The 17,297-nt window shown below is 44.1% G+C and overlaps 1 protein-coding gene across 11 annotated transcripts in view; it reads right to left on the reverse strand.

Moving 5' to 3' along the window:
- Window positions 1-15,810, reverse strand: part of SLC37A3 (solute carrier family 37 member 3) — a 154,488-nt gene extending 138,678 nt beyond the window's left edge. For 4 of the 11 annotated variants that reach the window (XM_023250630.2, XM_023250629.2, XM_023250631.2 and 1 more), the window contains exons 1-3: window positions 15,673-15,790; window positions 6,975-7,136; window positions 5,464-5,572 (exon numbers count right to left, since the gene is read on the reverse strand). In XM_023250630.2, the coding sequence (XP_023106398.1) occupies window positions 5,464-5,572; window positions 6,975-7,063 (198 nt within the window). In that variant the 5' untranslated portion in view covers window positions 7,064-7,136; window positions 15,673-15,790. Of the gene's footprint in view, window positions 1-5,463; window positions 5,573-6,974; window positions 7,137-10,297; window positions 10,696-12,965; window positions 13,116-15,505; window positions 15,531-15,632 lie in introns of those variants that run through there. The other 7 variants (XM_023250628.2, XM_023250624.2, XM_023250625.2 and 4 more) reach the window with 6 other exon arrangements.
- Between the last annotated feature and the right edge of the window lie 1,487 nt (window positions 15,811-17,297).

The raw sequence follows: 17,297 nt of genomic DNA on the forward strand, positions 1-17,297 counted from the left end.
ATCAGATGGCAAGAGACTGAATTCAGAAGCAGACTGAAAATCTACTATCTTCTATTAAGCCACATGTGAGATTTGCAAAAATGTAAATCAATGTCATTCTCCTCATGAAGTGATTTTTTTGTCTTGAAGACTCATTTTTTATAAAATGCCATTTATGTTAACACATTATGGGTTTACTTAATTCATTTAAAAATAACTAAAAAAGAGATGAGGTGGATTTTTTTCCAATTTCTCAGGTTTTTAAAAAAATTTTTCAATGTTTATTTATTTTTGTGAGATAGAGAGAGAAAGAAAGAGAGGGAGACACAGAATCTGAAGCAGGCTCCAGGCTCCGAGCTGTCAGCACAGAGCCCGACACGGGGCTCGAACTCACAGACTGCGAGATCATGACCTGAGCTGCAGTGGGGTACTTAACTGACTGAGCCACCCAGGTGCCCCTAAATTTCTCAGTTTTAATTTCTAAAACAGTTTTAATTTCTAAAATATCTATAAATGTAAACCCACAAAACCAAAAACTCTTTGGGGTCCTCAACCCAAAAACTGAGAGAACTCCTAGAATAAATGATTTCTGAGATGGGTTGTTACAGGAAAGAAATTCTGACTTTAGAATATTTGGGGCGCCTGGGTGGCTCAGTCGGTTAAGTGGCCGACTTCGGCTCAGGTCATGATCTCACGGTCCGTGAGTTCGAGCCCCGCGCCAGGCTCTGTGCTGACAGCTCAGAGCCTGGAGCCTGTTTCAGATTCTGTGTCTCCCTCTCTCTGACCCTCCCCCGTTCATGCTCTGTCTCTCTCTGTCTCAAAAATAAATAAACGTTAAAAAAAAAAAAGATTTTAGAATATTAAAGAGAAAAATCACAATCAGCAATAAAGAAAAAAAATGTTTAACAGAAAGTAAAATCCCCAAATTATAAAAGAATGCATAAAGTGTGATTCTAAAGGATTGGGACTTATTTCTGTGTGGCTTCAGGCATCAGTCTTGCTCCTTTAACAACACCTCACGCGCTGTCACGTAGAGAAAAGAGCAGCCCACACAATGATCGATCGGTATTTCCAGGCACTAAGTGGGGCCCTAAAGTTCCCCAATTCGAGTCATTTTGCCTCAGGCCACCATCTTCCGCCCTGATGCTCATTAGGACCCAGGACCAAGCCCTGTTGGGCACACATCAACGTGAGCTAGAGACAGTGGCCTCAAACAGCTGCCCCAAGTTTCAGGAGTCCTTCTTTACTCTCTCAAGAGGTCACCAAAACTCCCTGCAGGTGTGGCTTTCACAAGGACGGACAGATTTCAAATAGCTTTCTTTTGCTTTACTACCAGAATTCAGCTGAAATATACTTTTGATGGTCTACTTAACAAGTGGACTTAACAAAAAGAAACCAAAACCAAAAACAAAAAACAAAGTAGGACTAACAGAAAGATACAGAAAATAGGGTAAGAGAACAAGCCTAGTCAAGAAAGTTCCCTTCAACAACCGAAGTCAGACAGACTTGTCAGAAGGATACATACTAGTGAGAAATGGTCCATGCATACAGAGCAAATCACCCAGTGTTTAATGAAATGACTCGCACACGGTGAAATCCCATGCACTGCAGTGGTGTAGCTGAGCTGGCCTGCATGCACATACAATTAACATGGGAACCCCCGCCCCCCTCCCCCGGCCCGTATGCATGTCGGGTTTCCGCGTGTTGTGGGGGGGAGGGGCTGTACTAAGCACCGAGGCACTTCCTGGAAGCATGAAATTGTGTGCGTGGGGGTTTCCTAAGTCAGAATGTTTAGCACAGAGTGAGGGCGAGGCATGGGGTGGGGAACTACTGACAAGAGCTTCCTGAAGTGGTGCACAGAGAATGAGTTAAAGCTGACTTCCGTTCTGGGGTCTGCTCTCTGACCACAGTGAGTGGTATCGCTTTCCGTGAGATTCTGCTGGGGGAGAACAGCTGTGGATGAGCTGGAGACAGAGTGTTGAGGACACCCTGAGTCCCGCTACCCTCTCCTGGACAGCTTAGACTCAATCACACTGCTCTCCTGGAAGGACTGTACTGTCTGGGGAGGTAAGGCTTTTTAATTTAATAGAACAAAATCTTGCTTACAATTTTCAGTCAAGTTGTCCTCAAATATCAAATTTAACCATTACCTCCTTGCTATCTCTGAACATAGATTTTATGTTCTGTTCCCTATTTTCAGTGTTCACCCGTACCAGTGGGATCCATGATAAATTCTCAGGTGAAGAGACTATGTGTGCTTAATTCTTTTTGTAAAGCATCTAAGATAGCTATGCATTAAAATGAAAACTATAATAAGTAATTTTTGATGATGCTGTTCAGGACACTTAAATGTTTAATGCTATGTTAGCAAACTATTTTTCAGAATAATTTTACATAAACCCCTGGTTCTTTTTTTTTTTTTTAGTTTATTTATTTTGAGAGAGAGAGAGAGAGAGAGAGAGCATGGATGAGCAGAGGAGGGGCAGAAAGAGAGAGAAAGAGAGAGAGGGAGGGAGAATCCCAAGCAGGCTCCATGCTGTCAGTGCAAAGCCCGACACGGGGCACGATCTTAAGAACCGTGAGATCATGACCTGAGCTAAAATCAAGAGTCAGACACTTAACCCACTGAGCCACTCCGGCACCCCATAAACTTCTGGTCCTAAGAACTCTTCCCACTTCAGACAAGAAAGCAAGTCTCAAATGGAGGCTAGCGCTGACAGTTACAGACACAGAAGCACAGGAAGAGTGAAAAGTACATATCACCCCAGCTGTTCCACTCCCAGCAGTAGGCTTAAAAAAGAGGAGGAAAGAAAAAAACCCAGACCTTAAAGTGTAAAGAAAGGAATGGAAGGTCAGCACTGCTCTCCACCACAACATAGACGGAAATACAAAGATCTCCAGGATAAGTCTGAACGTGACTTCTATATAACCAACCCATCCAAAGTACTCAACCCACAGTTCTGAAAAACCAGAATGGTGAAATCTATTTTAGCAGCAATTAGAGTAAGTAAATAAATAAACGCCTAAGAAGAAAAGTTAATACAAGTCCCACAAGAGCTAATAATGTTAACATGGTTACTGGCAATAAAGAGTTAACAGAGCAGGCCTGAGACTGTTCTCCTCAAAAACGCCTACTTGTGAGTTTGGCCCCTGGCTGGCACCTGAGAACTTGGATTTTGGGAGTGTTCCCATCCTTTCCTACTAAGAGTGGTTCACTGTATCTAAACTGCTTGTACAAACAATGTGGTTTATGCTGAACCTTTCCTCCTAGGCGTCTGGAATTTTTGTACATGTCAGGCACAAGGTGCCTGTGTGACCAGTCCCAATAAAAACCCTGGGCACTGAGTCTCTAATAACCTTCCCTGGTAGACAGGTTGTCACAACCTGCTGCTGGAAGAATCACATACATCCTGTACGACCCCACTGAAAAAGTCCTCTTGGAAGCTCGCACCTGGCTTCCTCCAGAACTCAGCCTATGCTTTTCCCTTTGCTGATTTTGCTCTGTATCCTTTCAGTGTGATAATCCACAGCTATGAATATGACTATAAGCTGAGTCCTGTGAGTCCTCTTGGTGAATCATCAGACCTGGAGGTTGTCTTGGGGGCGGCCAAACTCAGTTACCTAAAAAACAAAGGCAGCCTTAGGCAGCATAACCAGAAACTTAGTGCCGAAATCAAATCCTATTGCTCTGTATATTAATCAGACTGCACCTGCAAAATCACATTCAGCACACAGCACCACTACACTACAGTTCAAGGAACCACGCACGTTGGCCTAAATGAGAGAAACTTAGGAAGAAAGGTCTTCTCTGAATATTCAACAGGCTGTCACGCAGCAGGAATCGACCACTACGAATGGCTCAGAAGAAAACCCAAGATCAAAATTAAACAGCAGAATACTTTTCCCTAACATAAGAAAGAACTTTCTAGAAGTATTAAAGCAGAAGGTGAGTGATCATCTTTCAAAATGACAAAGAAAGCATCTTATACTGGTTGAGAGGTTAGAGCACATGACCCCTTCAAGGGCACTCCAAGGTTTGTGACAAGTCATTTGATCATTTAGATGTACTCAGGGAGCACACAGCACTGTCAAGACTCAGTGTGAAATCTAACCCTCTATTCCTAACATCTTTCCTTTTAAAAGTTCCTGTTATGGGGCACCTGGGTGGTCAGTCGGTTGAGCGTCCGACTTCAGCTCAGGTCATGATCTCACAGCTCATGAGTTCAAGCTCCACATCCAATTCTGTGCTGACAGCTCAGAGCCTGCAGCCTGCTTCAGATTCTGTGTCTCCCTCTCTCTCTCTGTCCCTCCCCTGCTCATGCTCTGTCTCTCTCTGTCTCAAAAATAAATAAAAACGTTTTAAAAAATTAAAAAAAAAAGACATGCCAAGAATATTAATATGTATCTACAATTCCACATAAGTAGAACTCAAGGTATGTGGTAAAGAATGCATGGAGTGGGGCACCTGGGTGGCTCAGTCAGTTGAGTGTCTGTCTCCTGGTTTCAGCTCAGGTCATGATCTTGTGGTGCATGAGTTTGAGTCCCGCATCAGGCTCTGTGCCGACAGCTCTGAGCCTGGAGCCTGTTTCAGATTCCGTGTCTCCCTCTCTCTCTGCCCCTCCCCCGTTCATGCTTTGTCTCTCTGTGTCTCTGTCTCTCTCTCTCCTCTCTTTCCCTCTGAAAAATAAACATGAAAACATTAAAATAATGCATGGAGTGGATTTGTATATTGAAATAGGGTATCGTAAAGAATAGCATCTCCATTCCAACTGGTCATCAAAGGATTCACTTGATCCATAATGAATTCAAAGAAGTGGATACATACTCCCTGACTTCTAGACTCTTAAGCAAGATACAAACAAATGAAACAATCACAAGGTACCTAAATACTGAGACATTAAACTATGTAACACACCGTACACAGTTCAGATGGGGGGGTGGGGGGCAGGAATTAGTGGAAGCTAGGAAAAAATTTGATAGAAAAAGTGGCATTTTAGGGGGGCCTGGCTGGCTCAGTTGGTGGAGCATGTGACTTTTGGACTCTGGGTTGCAAGTTCAAGTCCCACGTTGGGTGCAGAGATTACCTAAAAAAGAAGAAAAAGTGGCATTTTATCTTGCCACAGAGGGAAAAGCCAGATTTAGATGGGAAGGAAAAAAGAGAAAGAGCCTAAAAAAGAACATGAGCAAAATCTCAAAGGCAGAAATGAGTACAGGTGCTTGTGCAACTCAATTAAAAAACAGTCTCACCAGAACTGTGTCACTTCAAAACGGTGAGAAAGCAGCTGGATAGAACGGTAAGTAAAACAGGTCTGAGTCAGGGCGAGCTAAGAATCAGGCAGAATAGTTTGGATTTTATGCCATAGGAAACAGCCATTTTTCAGAGTCCTAAGCAGATGAATGAAACAAACTAGAAGAATTTCAGAGGAATTTAGGGGTGGGCATGGCTCGCTTCCTGAACCCGTCCTAGCACTTTGTTCCACTTACCTCTACAGGCAATCTAATGGACTTGTTAAAAGCACTTGGGGTCCACTGCTTAGAGATACTGACTTTGACATTGCTAAAAGTTTTTCTTGATGCGTGGAGCAACGAATAACTGCAAAAGAGAAAAATACAGCTGAATGAATAGCAAAGAAAATGGCATTCAATAAAAACCCATTTGTTTTATTCAATTTTAGAATTCTTCTCTTAAAAAAAAAAAGTTTTGCTTTATCAACTGAAACAGTCTGCCAAGCAAAAGAAAAACTTAACTGGGGGTGCCTGGGTGGCTCAGTCGGTTGAGCATCTGACTTCAGCTCAGGTCATGATCTCACAGTTCTCACAGTGAGTTTGAACTCTGCATTGGGCTCTGTGCTCTCCATCCAGAGCCTGGAGCCTGCTTCGGACTCTCGTCTGCCTCGCTCTCTGCCCCTCCCCCACTCACACTCTGTTTCTCAAAAAATGAATAAATGTTAAAAAAAAAAATTTTTTTTAAAAGAAAAACTTAACTAGTCTTCTTATATAAGCCTCTGTGTTCACTCCTAACTTATCCCTCCACCTAGAAGACAGAAACGTGATTGATCCCAACCGACTTTAAATCATGGAGGCAGCTCTGTAAACAATTTTAAGTCTTTAGCAACCACTGGCCCCTTGTTGTTGTACTAGCCACTCAGTAACTTTCTCTTGAGTCCTGTCTTTTCCTCATATTGATGCCTCCTCTCATCCCCAACAAACGGCTATCCCTAAAAAAAGCATCCAAAACTACCTATCAACTGTTACACAATTAGAGAACCATTTCCTAGTTCTGCCTTAAAACAACCAAACAAACCTATCACATCATTTGTGGTGCCTTCAATAAAGATTAACCAAAGAAAATCTACCCAGAAGAAATCATCAAAACAGCTGAGCCACAGGGTTATAAGTAACATGGCTCCTAAAACCAAACAGCCTGGTTTATGTCATCTATGGACCACTAAAGAGAGCCACTAAGGGCCACAGAATCACAAATACTGATGATTCCTTGGTCACGCTCCTTACAATTGTCTCATACAATTTTTACTTTACTTCTCAAGGATGCACAGGGCATATCCTGAACACGTGCATCCTGTGTTCTGAAGCTCCTGGTTTTAGTAAAGAAAGAGTTTCATGTTGAACCACAGTTTCTCAACCGTGGCACTACTGACATTTTGGGCCCTGAAAATTCTCCGTTGTGGGAGGCCAGCCTGTGCACCGTAGGGTCTGTAGCAGCATCCCTGGTCTCTATCCACTCCAAGTGGCACCCCTTCCCCCAGTGTGACAACCAAAAATGCCAAACATTTTGGCCAAATATGGGCAAACATTGCCCACGGGGCTACCAAAAAGTACAACAGAAAGAATAACTAGCCAGTTCATAAGCCCATGCCAACTCGTGCATTCAACACTTGCCATGCAGTAAGTACCTCTCCCAAACAAACAAACAAACAAACAAACCAACAAACCAAAACACACAAGAGAACAGTTTTAGCAATCCATCCACATACCTGAAGAAGGTGAGCAAGAACACAACAACGTGATGATGGCTGAATCGGGAGAACAGAGTTCCTCTTTGAAAAATATTTGGCCAGGCCATAGTCTTCCTGACCTTCCTTCTCACCTCTGACCTCAAAGTTTGGACAGTGAATTATTTACATTATTTCTTCTTTCTGGAAAGACAAAATGCATTATCAACATTACTTAAAATAGGCAGTTAATCTAAAAACTGAATTATGTAGAGTTATAACCAGTCAGCATATTATCAGGCCTTGAAAAAAATCACATGGGCTAGCTGACACCAGAAAACTAGATTGATAACTATGTTTTATAACAAGTCCTTAAAAAGAAAAATCCTTGACAAAAGATTGCATACTAACAGAAAGAACTCTCATACAAACTGGTAAGAAAATCACTAATTCAAGGCCAGCTGGCTGGCTCAGTTGGAAGAAGGTGTGACTCTTGATCTCAGGGTTGTGAGTACTTAAATAAAATCGCACAGGTGCCTTGGTGGCTCAGAAGGTTAAGTGTCCGACTCGATTGTGGCTCAGGTCTTGACCTCACAGTCATGAGATCAAGCCCCAAGTCAGGCTCAGCATGGAGCCTGGTGCTTACTTGGGATATTCTCTCCCCCCCCCCCCTTAAAAGAATAAACTTTAAAATAAAACAAAATCTTAAAGAAAAGAAAATCACTAATTCTGACAGAAAAATGAGGAAAGGAAATGAATAGACAACTCAGAAGAAATGAAATGTCTATTTAATTTATCAAATAAAAGCTCCAATTGGTCAGCAATACAAGAAATATTAATTAAGGCAAGAAAACGCTTATATAGTTAAAAAAGGTTGTGCTCAATGTAGTTCAAGGTCTAATGACTCCTAAACTCTCATATACTGCTGATGGAGGTAAAATGTAGTATTACAGAAGACAATCTGGCCATAGTCATTAAGAGCTTTGACACAAAAATTCTATTTCCGGGGCACCTGGGTGGCTCAGTCGGTTGAGCAGCCAACTTCAGCTCGGGTCATGATCCCACAGTTCGTAAGTTCGAGCCCCGCGTCAGGCTCTGTGCTGACAGCTCGGAGCCTGGAGCCTGCTTTGCATTCTGTGTCTCCCTCTCTCTCTGCTCCTCCCCTGCTCACATGCTGTCTCTCAAAAATAAAGATTAAAAAAAAAAAATTCTATTTCCAAGGACCTATCCCTAAAGAAATACAAGATGCATTCAGCTCTATAAACAAAGGTAGCTTTCACAGTATTTCAAAGAAGCTTTTTTATGTTAAAGAAACGAACTTTGTGTCAGTCATAAGGAAATGGGTAAAGAGGCAGGGCCACTCCCATGCCCTCTGTCTCCACCGCTTTCTCTCACTTCTCCTTGGTTCTCTCTGAAAGCCGCATCCATGCTCTAATACCCAAGAATTAAGCACAGAGTAAGCATCTAAAATTGAATGTCTCCACTTATAAGTCTGCAGAGACAACCTGAATATGCAATTAAAAGAGGAATGATTAAATAAACTATGGTATATCCATATAGCTGAATATTTTATAATCATCTGACATGAAGAATTAAGGTTTTTTAGTGACATGAGAAAATGGCAAGTGAAAAAAGGAAGAAATGGGGTGCCTGGCTGGCTCAGTCAGTAAAGCGTATGACTCTTGATCTTGGGGTGGTGAGTTCAAGTCCACGTTAGGCATAGATGACTTACAAAAAAAAAAAAAAAGTTAAGATATGACTTATAAATATCAACTCAACTCTATGTTTACATAATATTTACAAATAAATAGGGAATACACTAGCTCTCTCTGCGCAGTAGGATTATGGGTAATTTTAATTTTCTAAATGCTTTCCTAAAAAATCTACAATAAAAGTATATATTACTTTTATAATCAGAAGGGAAAAACATCCACAGCATTGGTAAAGTCTTGTAATTCACTTGCTTATTAAGAAAAAAATAAAGTGAAATTAACAAAATGACCTGTATGCTACATATACTGCAATAGTTGAGGTAGGAGACAAACTCAAGAGCTCCCAATACTGAAATTAGCAAGTCACAGGGCTTTGCTTTCAAGGCTGTGTGCCTTGTAACTTCTATTAGACTCATGTTTTCACCAGCCACAGTTTAGGAGAGGTAGCCAAACCGTAAATGCTGACAGACCCACCAGCTGGCCATTCCTGAAACTTTTGGATAAAAGGTACAAAGGTGAGGTGGTTAGATATTATAGCTGTTTGACTTACTGGCTATAAGCCAACCTCTATGAATCGCATGTGGTAGTCTATAAAATGTCCTGTCTCTTTTGAGAGTTATAAGACTAAAATAAACAATGAATGTTAAGTAAGGTATTATTAAGATCATTATTTTAGCCACTGATCTGCCCAGGATTAATCAAGCCCACAGCAGAATGTAGCTAATTTCATTTCACCTTTCTCCCTGAAAAATGTTCACAAAATAATGAGCCAAGTAGGATTTTAAAATTCCACTTGCAAAACGTAATAAACTTTCTGTCTGTAATTCCAGAAAGTTACAAACCCGAGAGCTATTAGTGTTACTGCTAAATTTACCTCCATCCCCTAAATTAAACATGAAACCCAGTGGAACTCAAAGCTTTGTGTAAATTGTAGCTCTTTGAACTGAACACATACATTCACACCTCAAAACGGTATGCTGATAAGAGTTATGAAATTCAGTAATTTATCAGGTAAAATAATTCCAAAAATGTATGCTCCAACAGATTGGGATTACATTGCTTTGGCAATAACGGTTGTGTATTTCAAGGCTCTGCAGTTACATTAATAACTTTAAATGACTACCGAGCTGTTTGAGACCATCTGGATTTCATTTCTAATAAACCACCTTTTCCTTAGTTCCGTGACATGAGAGAAAAAGCTTAATAAGTACACCAGGAAAATAGTTTTAGGTAATCACCTGCTGCTGGCAGGATGCCATTTAAAATGAATACTATTATAACATCTGGTCCTAAGTAATTACAATAATTAATAATAATAATACCTTGCACTTATATTCTCTACATCACAGAAGCGATTTCTAATCATCTGTGAGCTCTGTGACCCTGGGAAAGTGCTGAGAGTTTTTGCCAAGTCTGAATCCATCAAGCACATTCTACTTTCTGAAGACCATTTTCTTTACTGCTCTAAATACAGACTGAACAAGTGTCTAACATTTTCCAAGTGTATGTGAATGCTGTCATCATTAATAAAACCAAAATTCATTTAAGTACTTCTAAATTCAAAGTAGTTTATCATTTAGCATTTTCTCAATGGATACTGAATATACAACTATCCCATGAGAACAAGAATTAGCTTTTAAAAAGAAAACTTACTAAAAATAAGATCCCTGCCATCAAAAAGGGTCCAGAATCACTGAGCCACGCTCACTCCTTTTCAAAACCAGTTCATAATCATGAACTCATCTGATTTGCGATGAAGCTTTTTTGAGCCCCAGAAGATCACGCATACAAGGTAGTTTCCAGAATGAGACACTCCGCATTGTGCGATCAACGCTGAATAAAAGACATGGAAGGTAATCTCCCCCTTATAAAACAATGCCTTGGAATACAAAGCGTTCCAAAACTGTTACTTTCTATACATGTTCAGAGCCCATTTCAACCCCCCAGCAGTAAGAGTTCAGGCTGTCCTGTACCAGGAATGCCGTGGGAGACACGGACTACAAAGCGGAAAGGGGAAGGCTGGTAGGACAGATGGCCCGCGGAAAGCATCTCGGCCCCCACGGCCACGTCCTCTGACCCAGTCCTCACCCTGCCCCAATCAGCTTCTCTGAGCTCATGCCGGGGGCTCTACTGCCCGCTGCCCCTCAGCCCTGTCACCGACTGACCTCCCGGCACTCCGCTGTCACTACAGACAGCGCTTGCCCCGCTTGTCTTCGGCCACTGCTTTGGTCTCCCTGCAACATCCTGGTGGCTCATCTATCACTCCCCAGTCCTCTTCACCACCCATCTTTTCCTCTATAAAAACCCACAATTTTACAGACGTTTTCCACAATAAAAACCCCATCCAGTAACTACATCACCTCCCCCAGGCAGATTTCAAACCCCCAACTTTCTTCCCTTCCAGAAAACTCCTTGCTCTCCTACTTCCCACTCACCAGTCATTTTACCTCAGCAAAGCTCCCGATTCAGTCACCTCACCATTTTCCCATCATCCGTTACCCTCCTCTTGTCCTCAGTTCCTTCTTCACTAACTTAGAATCTATCCAACTCCCTTAAGGGCCTTTTCTCCTTGCCTCTGTCCACCTACCCTGTACCCAAGCGGCTGCAGTTTGCCGGAGAAAAATCACACAGGCGGGCTGATTTCACTTTTTAGATTCAAAACCACAAACCTCAAAGGGCATGCAACACTGCCCAGCATGACTACACTTCCCTAATGATTCTGCTCTCTCAACCTCTAAGACAATTCCACACTTCTCTCGTTAAAGCTCCAGCACCCCTCTGTCTCAACCAGCGCGACGGCTTTCTGTCGACGCCCAGAACAATGGCTCTAACTCTCCAGACCCTCCAGAGTTCCCGACAGTCCAGCCAACTGTCCATTTGATATGCCTCAGGTACCTGAAGCAAGACGCTTCACTTCCTCCCTCAAAACTGATTCCTCCCCCAGGACCCCCCACCTCATAAATGATACTACCATTCCCCCAAGTTGCCCAAGGTAACCAGGACTTATCCTTCATTTTTCCTTTTCTCTCTCTCAGCTTCCACAACCAACCCATCACTAATTACCTCCAAAATACATCCCAAAGTATTCCTCCTCTCTCCATCCCCACTGCCACCACCAAGATTAGCCACCCATCCCCCACCAAGCCTACCCCTAAAGCCTTCTGCAGGGTTTCACCATCTCTATGTCTACCCTGCCCCCAACTCATTCTACACACATCGGCCAGAAATATATCTTCAGGCATAAACCAGCTCCCACCCTCTGCTTAAAACACACCGATAGCTTCCCAAGACTCAGATAAAAATACAAAACAATTTGCCATGCCCTTCAAAGCCTGAATACCCCAGTCCTCTGTAGTAAAATTGGAAGGTTAAGGGGAGGAGAGCAGTGAACTGGACAGCTGTGGTTTGCAAAAGGAGGCTAAGGACGAAGGAGGTGACTGCCTGAGCAATGCCTTTTGAGAGAGTGGGTGTTTCTTTTTTTTTTTTTTTTTTCAACGTTTATTTATTTTTGGGACAGAGAGAGACAGAGCATGAACGGGGGACGGGCAGAGAGAGAGGGAGACACAGAATCGGAAACAGGCTCCAGGCTCTGAGCCATCAGCCCAGAGCCCGACGTGGGGCTCGAACTCACGGACCGCGAGATCGTGACCTGGCTGAAGTCGGACGCTTAACCGACTACGCCACCCAGGCGCCCCTGGGTGTTTCTTTTTTAATTGTTTTATTGATTGTCAATAGGTCATGCATGCATAAGGCAGAAAACTCAAAAGACATCGAAGGGGTACCATAGAGTGAGGTCTCCCTCTCTGATCTCACCACCCCGTGCCCTTACAGGTTTCTTTGCATCCCTGCAGAATACATGCCTGTGCATCCACTCCAGGCATAGCTCCTCACTCACACATACACAAAGGAGCATACGACACGCTATTCTGCACCGCTTTCTTTTCTTCACTTATCAGAGGTGGGAGATCTGCCCCATCTGCACCTACAGGGTCACCACATTCCAATCTCCCACCGGACATCTGGGTGGTTCCCCATCCTTTGCCACCACGAAGCTAGCCACACTTCGACACAGCAAGGAGCTAGCCCATTTCCTTCCTCCCCACCCTCGCTACAACGTCCCCACACCGAATTCTTTTCTTGTCCCTGAGCCCTTCCTTGCTTGGGGTCTTTGCATTTGCTGTTCCGCTGCCTGAAATGCTTTTCTGTTGGTTCTTTGCGAACGGTTTGGCCTTTCCTTTTCTTGGCTCATCCTCAAATCATCTCCCTCAGTGGTGTGCCCTGATCGCCCCGTCTACAATGGCCGGGGCCGGTACTCAGTTACCTGTCTCCTCTCTGTCTCTGCTTCTTCCTTTCATAGCATTGTTCCCAATCAAATTATCTGCTTTAACGGTTTACATGTGTGTTGTTTGGCCGTAAGCTCCACAAAAGAACGGCCTCATCTGTCTTCAGTCCATGGCTACATCTCTGGCACCTAGTAGAGCATTTAGAATGATCCATAAAGATTTTGTGCACGAATGAATTCTTTGACCATAACCAACACCGAATACTCTCAAAGCACCAGGCACTGTGCTAGGTACTTGCCTTGCGTTACTGTATTTAGTTCTCACATCTTATAAATAAGAAAACAGATTTTATAAAGCAGTATCTCTTAACAGAGGAAGCGAGCGTTCAAACCCAGACCTGACCCTAGTCTCTATGCTATACTATATAAGAAAAAAGGCTAAAATATCTGAAGTTGGGTAAAACACAGCAATTAGAAATAATGTCACCTTAAGCTTAGAAGTATAAATCCTGAATGGGGAAAAAAAAAACCCACCTATTAGTAATAGTGGTTACACTATTACTATACTCAAATGAGAAGGACACTAGATGGGCAATTACTTCACCCTTCAGACTTCAGTTTCTACATTTGCAAAGTAAGAAGATTGTGTGTACTAAAACAGAAAAAGGTAGCTGGAAGAGTAATGGATGCATAGCTGAGTCCAATTGTTTTGACAGTATTGTGTGTGTTGTAATCCAGCACCTCAATGTTTGGCACAAGTAACTTTTTCATCCCACATCATCCCATTTGAAGCCATTTATCTGTACCACACGAATCCTTTCACTCAGAACTCAAGCCTTCTGTAATTTTTGTCTCTTCTTAAATTGTTTCATTACCACAGATGTAAAGTACCTAGCACTTCCCTGTAAAATTCTCTTGTCTTATTCCAGGCTTCCTAAAACGACATTCTTCCTACCCATTGTAAACATATTCCAAAGACAACTAGTTTTCAAGATAAAAACCTTTCCCTCTCGGTGTGCCTGGCTGGCATGTGACTCTTGATCTTGGGGTCTGGGGTCGAGTTCCACATTGAGGGGTAGATTGTACTTAAAACAAAAACAAAAAACCAAACAACAACAACAACAACAGAAACAACTTTCCTTCTCCTAAACAAAACACTCATATGCCAGTTAATGGTTACTGCTGCGACATTTCATTTTATCAGTGCACAAAACAGAACCTTCGATAACACACTTGATTCTGACATCTAGAAAGAAACAACACGTTGCACCGACTTTAATTTTATAAAATTACTGTTTCAGGGTCATTTTCTAATGAAAATGAAAGGCCGAGGTGCCCGGGTGGCTCAGTCCATTAAGCGTCCGACTTCAGCTCAGGTCATGATCTCACAGTTCATGAGTTCGAGCCCCGCATAGGGCTCTCCGCTGTCTGCACGGAGCCTGCTTCGGATCCTCCATCTTGCTCTCTCTGACCCTCCCCTGCGCTCTCTCTCTCTCTCTCAAAAACATTTTTAAAAAAAAAAAAAAGGAAACGAAAGGTCAACAGAAGAATTATGTTCTTTGAAACCACATGTGACCCACAAAAAGGCATTAAAGTTGGAGCTGGAACCATAGATCCTCCACTTAATTAACTTCTCTGAGCCTCGATTTTCCTCATTTAAGAATTAAATTAGGGGGCGCCTGGGTGGCTCAGTCAGTTAAGCATCCAGCTTTTGGCTTCAGCTCAGATCATGACCTCATGATTCATGAGTTCAAGCCCCGCATCCGGCTCTGAGCGGACAGTGTGGAGCCTGCTTGGGATTCTCTCTCCTCTCTCTCTGCCCCTCCTCCACTTGTGTTCTCTCTCTCTCTCTCTCTCAAAATAAATAAACTTAAAAAAAGAAAAGAATTAAATGAGATAATTTTAGAGAGTTCCTAATATAGGAACATCCAACAATGGCAAAGAAATAATTCAGCACCAAGACACTGAAGAAAGGCGGCAACTGGGATTCAGATTTCACTCACCCCAGGAACATACTCTTCTCCCTACAAGCATTCAGTCACAAGTTACCATGAGATCATCTACAATCTTATACTTCAGGAAACGCCAAAAGCCCTGTAGCCACGTTCCCATTATCCCCTGTCAAAAGTGAGAACAAACAGACCACATTCTGCAAATAAGAATCCTGAGAGAATGACGAATACGCAATGTGACCAAATTCCTTGACTGAGGCCACAGCAGTTAGCAGCATACAAAACCCAGCTATTCCACTAAGACCCTCCCTCTTTGGCCTCGGTGCATCTTTTCCAAAAGCCTGCCTTCCTTCGCACCCTACCTGGAAAGCATCCCTTCACCCGGTCTAAACTGCAGCCCTTTTCCGGGACAAGAGCCCTCGTGGCGCGCGGCCGGGCCCTCCTCCCCGCGGGGGCCCTCCCGGATCCTCCCGCTCTCCTGCCGCTGGGGTCCTCGCCGGCCCCGCCCGGCCCCGCACTCCCGAGACCGAGGAGCCGGGCCCGGGCCGGAGGGGAGCGGCGGCCCGCCGGGCCCTCGGCGCCACACCCACCGGCCGCCCCCACCCGCACCCGCACCCGCACCCGCACCTCCGCATCGCGCTCCCGTCCCCTGGAAGCCCCTCGGACCACCCTCGCGGGCGGCGCCCGCACACCTCGCCCGGAGCCGGGCGCCGGCCCCTCCTCGGTCGCGCCCCACGCGCCGTGGCTCGCGCACCCGAGACCGCGCCGTCGTCGCCGCGCTGCGGCCCACTGACCCGCTCGCTCCGCTCCGCTGCCCGCAGCCCGTCGTCCCCGCCGCCACCTCACCCGCGCCCCGGCAGCCAGGGTTTCCGGACGCTCACGTGACCCGCCCCTCCCGGGGGGCATGCTGGGAGTTGTAGTCCGACCGCGCCGCTTCACCTGCGGGACGCCTAGGTGACAGCGGAAGGGAGAGGGAAGGCGGGGGCCTCGGTGAACCTGGCTGTTGGGCTGGGGGACGGATGACGGCCAGGAGTGTCGGCTGGAAAAAGACAGTGAGAGATAAGATATAATGATCTGGGCAGAATTGCTATATAGGGCATCTTTTTTTTCCAGAAAAGCTTTATTCTGTTGTTTTTATAGAAAGTAACATGCTGCTAAGTTTGCTACTGACCAGGCATCAGGGCGTAAGCTTTAGACTTTTATTTAAATTAATTAAACGCAGTGACCCATGCAGGCAGGGCCATTAATCTGCCTCTGCCATTCACCTTCTGCACTCCACCCCACCCACCCAAACAAGTAAATGAGTGTTAAGATCCTGACAGCCTCAAGCCAAAATTAAAGGCCTTAAAAGGAGGCAGGACTTGGAAGTGGAACCTTCTCGTCTCCTGGGCTCTTTCACCTGTTGGGGAAATATAATTTTTTTTTTTAATCTCCCAACCGAGAAAATTTCTCTACAAAGATAGAGAAAGAAAAGTTTTACTATTGGATAAACATTAAACCAGAATGTGATGCTCATCATGATCTAACAGATTGCAAAGACAGAAAGGAATCTCCCGCATATACAGCCAAGCAGATACAACCCCTTACATGCATGTTCTCAAATAAGCAATCACTAGCCCTCAACTGAGAAGACCGGGACAGGAGCTTTTGTCATGTATAGTTGGTCCAAACTTTATCATGGCAACTGGGGAGACTGTCTGAATTGGCTTATCCAAAGAAGAAACAGACTTCTCATATCTCTAGGACAAGAGATAGTGTTGCAAATTGGAGCAAGACGCCCACAGAAGTTAGGCTTTTAGCCTCCCAGAAACTAGGAAACTGGAGGACTATCGCCCTGGATGTTTGTATTTCAAGATGGCTCCCGGGGCCTGGAAAGTTTCCTGATATGAGGCTGGCAAGAGGTTATTTAGCCATTATGAACGGCTATACATCTATTTGAAAAGGACAAAGGGCAGGGTGGAGGTGGGAGTTCTTATTTCCAAGGGAGACTTAAACCTCTTATTTTTTATTTGTATTTGCCTTTACAAGGCAGTTGTAGTTCTGTTCCCAGTCATCTGAGAGTGTGGCTGGGAAAATGTGATATCAGGGTGAGCAAAAACAAATTGCCCCAACATTTCACTTTTATTTTTAAAAATATTTTGTGGAGGGGCTCCTGGCTGGCTCAGTTAGTGGAGTGTTCAACTCTTGATCCCGGGGTTGTGAGTTCGAGCCCTATGTTGGGTGTAGAGATTACTTAAAAATAAAATCTTGGAGTGCCTGGGTGACTCAGTCGGTTAAGTGACTGACTTTGGCTCAGGTCATGACCTCACAGTTTGTGGGTTCGAGCCCTGCATCACATTCTGCGCTGACAGCTCAGAGCTTGGAGCCTGTTTCACATTCTGTGCCTCCCTCTCTCTCTCTGTCCCTCCCCCCACTCACC

Source organism: Felis catus, chromosome A2 (genome assembly GCF_018350175.1).
Source record: "Felis catus isolate Fca126 chromosome A2, F.catus_Fca126_mat1.0, whole genome shotgun sequence".
In the NCBI taxonomy this organism is placed as follows: Eukaryota; Metazoa; Chordata; class Mammalia; order Carnivora; family Felidae; genus Felis; species Felis catus.